The 5,730-nt window shown below is 33.9% G+C and overlaps 1 protein-coding gene across 1 annotated transcript; it reads left to right on the top strand.

The window, feature by feature from the left end:
- The first annotated feature begins 4,127 nt into the window (after window positions 1–4,127).
- Window positions 4,128–5,604, top strand: LOC112507384 (ethylene-responsive transcription factor 5-like). Its single transcript, XM_025111961.1, has one exon. It carries the CDS (start codon window positions 4,469–4,471, stop codon window positions 5,351–5,353), a length of 885 nt encoding a protein of 294 aa, XP_024967729.1. The 5' UTR covers window positions 4,128–4,468; the 3' UTR covers window positions 5,354–5,604.
- Window positions 5,605–5,730: the final 126 nt, after the last annotated feature.

The raw sequence follows: 5,730 nt of genomic DNA, 5'->3' as shown, positions 1-5,730 counted from the left end.
AGAGAGAGAGAGAGAGAAGAGATCTTTTACAAACTCAGCACAAACTATATAAACCAATTAATTGAAATATTTATTAAATGATGAGAGTTTATTTTTTTATAATTTTGATATTTATGAAAGATTATCAGAGTTCATTTATTATAATCAACGTTTTATATTAAAAAAAACAATGAATATATTTATTAAATTCAAAATTTTTGAACTAGATGAACGGTTGAGATTGATTTGTACGTTTGTACTAATGGGTGAGTTTATAAATGAAACCACCCCTCTCTCTTTATCTATATATATGAGAGAGAGGGGGTGGGAGTGAGTGAGTCGGGTTGAAATAAGAACAATAACTAAATAAAAGAACACTAAAAACGGTCAAATCACATGTTACATTAATGGTCAACGTAAGGATGTGTGAGCGAAGTAGCCCACAACCTCAGGTCACGATTAAAGTTGTTTGAATCACATGTGGTTTTAGTGTAAAATTCCATGTAATAATCTTTTTTTCCTCTTATTAAGTTAATGTTCTCGTATGAACATGACCCCCCCTCCACATACACACACACACACACACACATATATATATATATATATACACACACACACACTCAAACTCTCTCTCTCTCTCACACACACACACATATATATATATATATATATAGAGAGAGAGAGAGATAGTTTTTTTCAAATGTTAACCCAAACTATTGTGTTAACTTTATAAACTTTTTTAACCAATCACAATCCATCTTAGTATTAGGTTTTTCTCTATCTTAGAATTTAATGACAAGGATATATAGGTAAATTTTTTATGTAACTCCTATATCATTAATTGAGAGTTACAAGATCATAAAATCCCATGATTTGTGCATATTTAATATCGATCTTGTTATTTTTTTTAATATTGATCTTCTATCTTTAATGTTTATGAATTTGTGATTGGTGGAGGAGACCCGATAGTAAAGTCTTCAGTATCGTTTAAACAATTATGAATAAACACAAAAACTTGGTATGTACAAATTACCAATTATTTAAAAACAATTGAATAGTGTTCAGAAGTAAACACATGAACATTGTTCATAAACACAATTTGATATTTGTTCATAGGTGAACCAGTAATCATTCTACATTTATTTCATATATGAACGAGACTACATAGTGTATGTGTTTACTAAAATAAAACATGGATGTTACAAACATCTTTACGACTTTTTTTTTCCCATATACACCCCTGTTTATACATGAACAATTATCATAAATATCGAATACTTGTTCACATATGAACCATTAACAAAAAAAACTATAGAAGAATCTGGTGTCGGAGATCTTGTCATTGGTTTTGATTCGATGACGAGATAAATTCCCAGATTGTTGCATTGTTATTAATGGGCAGTTACAAAACACCACATTGTCATTAATGACCAGTTACAAAACATCTCATTGTCATTAATGGACAACTAAAATCTTTTTCCAAAATACCTTTATAAACATTGTTCACTTATGTTAAATTTTCCATGTGTGCAATTATTTACCATTTATGTCATGAATGATCTTAGTCATAAATTTCAAAGATCAATAGTCAAGATTGGTTGATAAAGTTAACACAATAATTTAGGTTAACAAATGAATTTGTCATTGTATATATACACACATACATACACACACACATATTATATATATATATGTGTGTGTGTGTGTGTGTGTGTGTATCACAAACAAAAAGATAGAAACTTCTTTTGAAATAATATAAAGATTGTTAGAGTTCCATAACAACTAGACTCTGATAATGTATTTTCTATAATATTGGAACCTTTATTCTCTCTTCAATGACTCTTGGAGATATATAATAGTAATCCACATATTTTCACATGGTATTAGAAGCAATATCTACAACTCAACGGACAAGACATTGTGGGACAATTTGTACTCGTCTAGTCCCGTAATCTTTCTAACCCTCTCTCAACACTGACATCTCTATCTAACATTTGTTTAAAAAGACGTCTTATCGTTTAACATCGACTAGACATGTAGTATATGTTTAAAACCGCTATTTTCATATGAAATGACTTAAATAAAAATGTAATAAGATTTTAGGCATTATCACAATTATTACAACATTTAATGTTACTTGTACAAAAGAACACAAAAGTTAAGGGGGTGAAAAGGACAAATCACAAGATGAATTCCACACATAGGAAAGAGAGCTACCATAAGGTTTATGGTCAACGTGACACAAACTCACCATCACGTGACCTGAACCAACACTTAATGGCCGATCTTTCTTGACTTGTGTTTGGTCAAAATATATTTATCATTTCATATCTTGTAAATTCAGAAAATGTTCATAAAACCGATCCAATCCAATCCAATCCAATTAGTCTGTATAAATCTTCATCTGTTAAGATGTTTCCTCGGTTCGTTTTACGCTCATCACTCGACAATTCGATTTGTTCAACAACACAATCCATTTAAAGTAGGGGTGTGAGTGGTACGGTTTCAATGGTTTAACCCCCCAAACTACAAACCAAACCGTAATAGTGGTTTAAAAAAGTTGCCAAACCGAGTGGTTTGGTGGCAAGTGATTAAATCAGTCAAGTTGGATCATAGAAAACGGTCTGGTTTGACCGATTTAGACGGTTTTGAGTCTCTTATGAGCTTTAAATTCGGAAAAACATAACATCTATATCGAAAATGAGATTTTTTTTTCTTTTTATCAATTTAACATTATTAAAAAATAGAATATCAAATTATAAAATATACATCTATATCTATAACTAAAAAACATTGAGCGAATTGAAAAAGATGTTAAACAAATGCTAATAATAGTTTGAATTTTGGACAAACATTGAGTAAGTCGAAAGATGATTTAAAAGTTTAGATTTGATTTTTGATTGACTTCGAAATTTTGTCAATTTAGATAGACACGGTCAATAACGTGATGAAAGCCAAAAACATAATTTCTTAACGAACTTTTTTTAATTGTACCATAAAGTTGAATTTATAACACTAAAACTAAATATAATTACTATTGATGTATTTTTGGCAGTTAATTCGATCCAGACAGCTCATGAAAACGTTCAAACCGCATATTAGACCAGACCGAGCGGTTTGACGATTTTTCAAACCAGAACAAGCCGCTTAAAGCCTTGAACCGCCCAAAACAGTCCGACTTGACTTGGTTTGACCGGTCCAATGATTTTTTTGAACATCCGTAAACTTTGTACATCGTTCAAGATGTTTTATTGTTTAAGGAGCCGTTTTACCAATGATAACCAAGTAAAGGTCAAATACACTCACTTATTTTATCGCGTAAAATTTTCGTTTATTAAAATGGCAACATAAGCTTGTTGTCAAACGTTTCATACCTAGTAAACACTAACCAAGTAAAAGTCAACACCTTTACTCATCGAGTAAAATTCTTAGTCATCGTCATGTCTCCTACCATATACGTATGATCCAATACCGATGGTGTCAATGAGCCAAAATTCACAGCTACCAAAAAACCTACAATCTGGAATTACAAGTGAAGGTATCTGTATCTTTTGCAATCAGTTTCACTACAACACCCACTACTCTAACTAACTGTCCAACATTTCCAAGTGTAATATGTTATGGACAATTGTGTCTTAGGGCATATCGTTTGAAATAGATTCATCTTTTTTTATCAATCAAAACCCCTTCTTAAACTGTACAGATTTCTTCCAAAACATACGTAACAAATCTAAAGGGAGTGCTGTGTTTTGTGTGGTACGATGCAACCATAAAAATAACGTTTGGATTCACCTTCGTATAAGGTATGATACTAAACATAGTAAAAAACGATGTACAAGTTATATTGCAGTATGTACAAGTTAATAAAAAGTGTGTTATGTACGGAAGCAACCCGGAAGGAAGTAAAAAGATAGTTGGATATTTAAATAGACAACAGAAGCCCATCACCGCAGTCATCCTCATTTACTGCGGGACCCTACAAGCAAGTTTCTTCTTTTACCCCCAATTATCAATTTATTACATATTTCCTCCCCCAAGTTTTGTCTTTAATCCATATCTATGCTTTCAAAAAAATCTTAACCAAAAAGTCACTTCACACTCATACCAAGTTTAAGACTTAAAGGATGAGGGGTTCTGTAATGTAATACTATTGTTTTGGAAAATTTTGCATTATAACGGACCAAATAAGTTAGAAAATATAAAATAGATTACAATAAAAAGAATTATGAAAGATTAGGGACCAGAATGGTAAAAGAATAAAATATAAAGCAGTCATTGAGTTTTGAGTCATCTTCACAAAGTTACCGATGTTTCCTGACTCCATCGTCGAACCTCCCTCTCTCCATCCTCATTTTGGCTGTCCCTATCCGCTCTATTTCTTTACTTGTTATATATATACTCTTTCACTCCACCTTTTCCACTCAACCAATTCTCTCTGATTCCAGTTTTCTAACACTCATCTCTTTAAGGTTTTCGCTTCAGTTCAACAATGGCGTCACCTGATGAATCTTCAGCTTTAGACCTCATCCGTCAACACCTGCTTATTGATGATCTATCGTTCCTTCAGACATACTCTGCTCTTTCTGATAATGATTCTAACAATACCCATAAATCTGATTTCTTTTTCCATCAAGTTTCATCCACTAATTCACCATCGTCTTCTTCTTCATCCCCAGTTTTTGAACCTGTTTCTGATGAACAGTTCGAATTTAACGTCATGCCTGAATCGATGCTCAGTTTTAATTCATGGAAACAAACTGGTAATGGTAGTGGTAGTAGCTTTAATGAACGAAAACCATCTCTCAACATATCCATTCCATTTCCTCCACCGGTGATCGAGAAATCACCGGAACCGACGGTGGCGGTTTTTGAGGAGAAGAAACATTACAGAGGAGTCCGGCAACGTCCATGGGGAAAGTTTGCGGCGGAGATACGCGATCCGAATAAGAAAGGAACGAGGGTTTGGCTTGGTACGTTCGACACGGCCGTGGAGGCGGCGAAGGCGTACGACAGGGCGGCGTTTAAGCTTCGTGGCAGCAAGGCTATATTAAATTTCCCGCTAGAAGTCGGAAATTTAAATGAAGCGGCGGTGGCGCCGGTGGTGAAAAGTAACGGCCGGAAAAGGGTGGCCCGAGAGGCTGAGGTGGAGGAGAGACAAAGTGGGAAAGAAATGAAGAAAGAAACGGCGACGGAGACGGCAGAGTCATCGGGCGTTAAACCGACTGACGCTGCGTGTGGGCCGTTAACGCCGTCAAACTGGACGGCGGTTTGGGATTGTGGGGAGGGTGATGGTAACGGAAAAGGAATATTCGAAGTGCCTCCGTTATCACCTTGTCCCACTGTTGGCTTTTCGTCGGGCTGTATGGTCATCTAAAGAAGTTTAACGTCGTTTACTAAATCTGGGAATTCGAAACGGCGTCAGTACTCTACCGTTTAGTATTATCCACACCGCTATCTGTTTTAGGAAAAGAAAATGTAGGTGGCGAGTTGTGTAGCGTGTATATACAGAGATTAGAGAAGTAGTTTCCACGTATTCCTTTTATTTTTTTAATCAAAACCAATAATTTATTTTCCACGTCAGCGTTATTTCCCGTTAAAAAGAAAAAAAAAAACATTCTTTATTTATTTTCACTTTGTATAAGTTGTAACCTTCTATTATGATATTAATTTGAATATTTTATTTTATTTAATAATTTCACTTGTAAATTGTAACATTTTTATATGAATGGTGATCTCTATATATTTATATTA

This window comes from Cynara cardunculus (assembly GCF_001531365.2).
Source record: "Cynara cardunculus var. scolymus isolate 2C chromosome LG 1, CcrdV1, whole genome shotgun sequence".
NCBI classification, from domain to species: Eukaryota; Viridiplantae; Streptophyta; class Magnoliopsida; order Asterales; family Asteraceae; genus Cynara; species Cynara cardunculus.
The sequence above is the reverse complement of the archived record's forward strand: the minus strand, read 5'-3'. Positions and strand labels throughout refer to the sequence as shown.

What these genes read in the sequence shown, in the direction of transcription:
- LOC112507384 (XM_025111961.1), top strand. Translation starts at nt 4,469, where the DNA reads ATGGCGTCACCTGATGAATCTTCAGCTTTAGACCTCATCCGTCAACAC.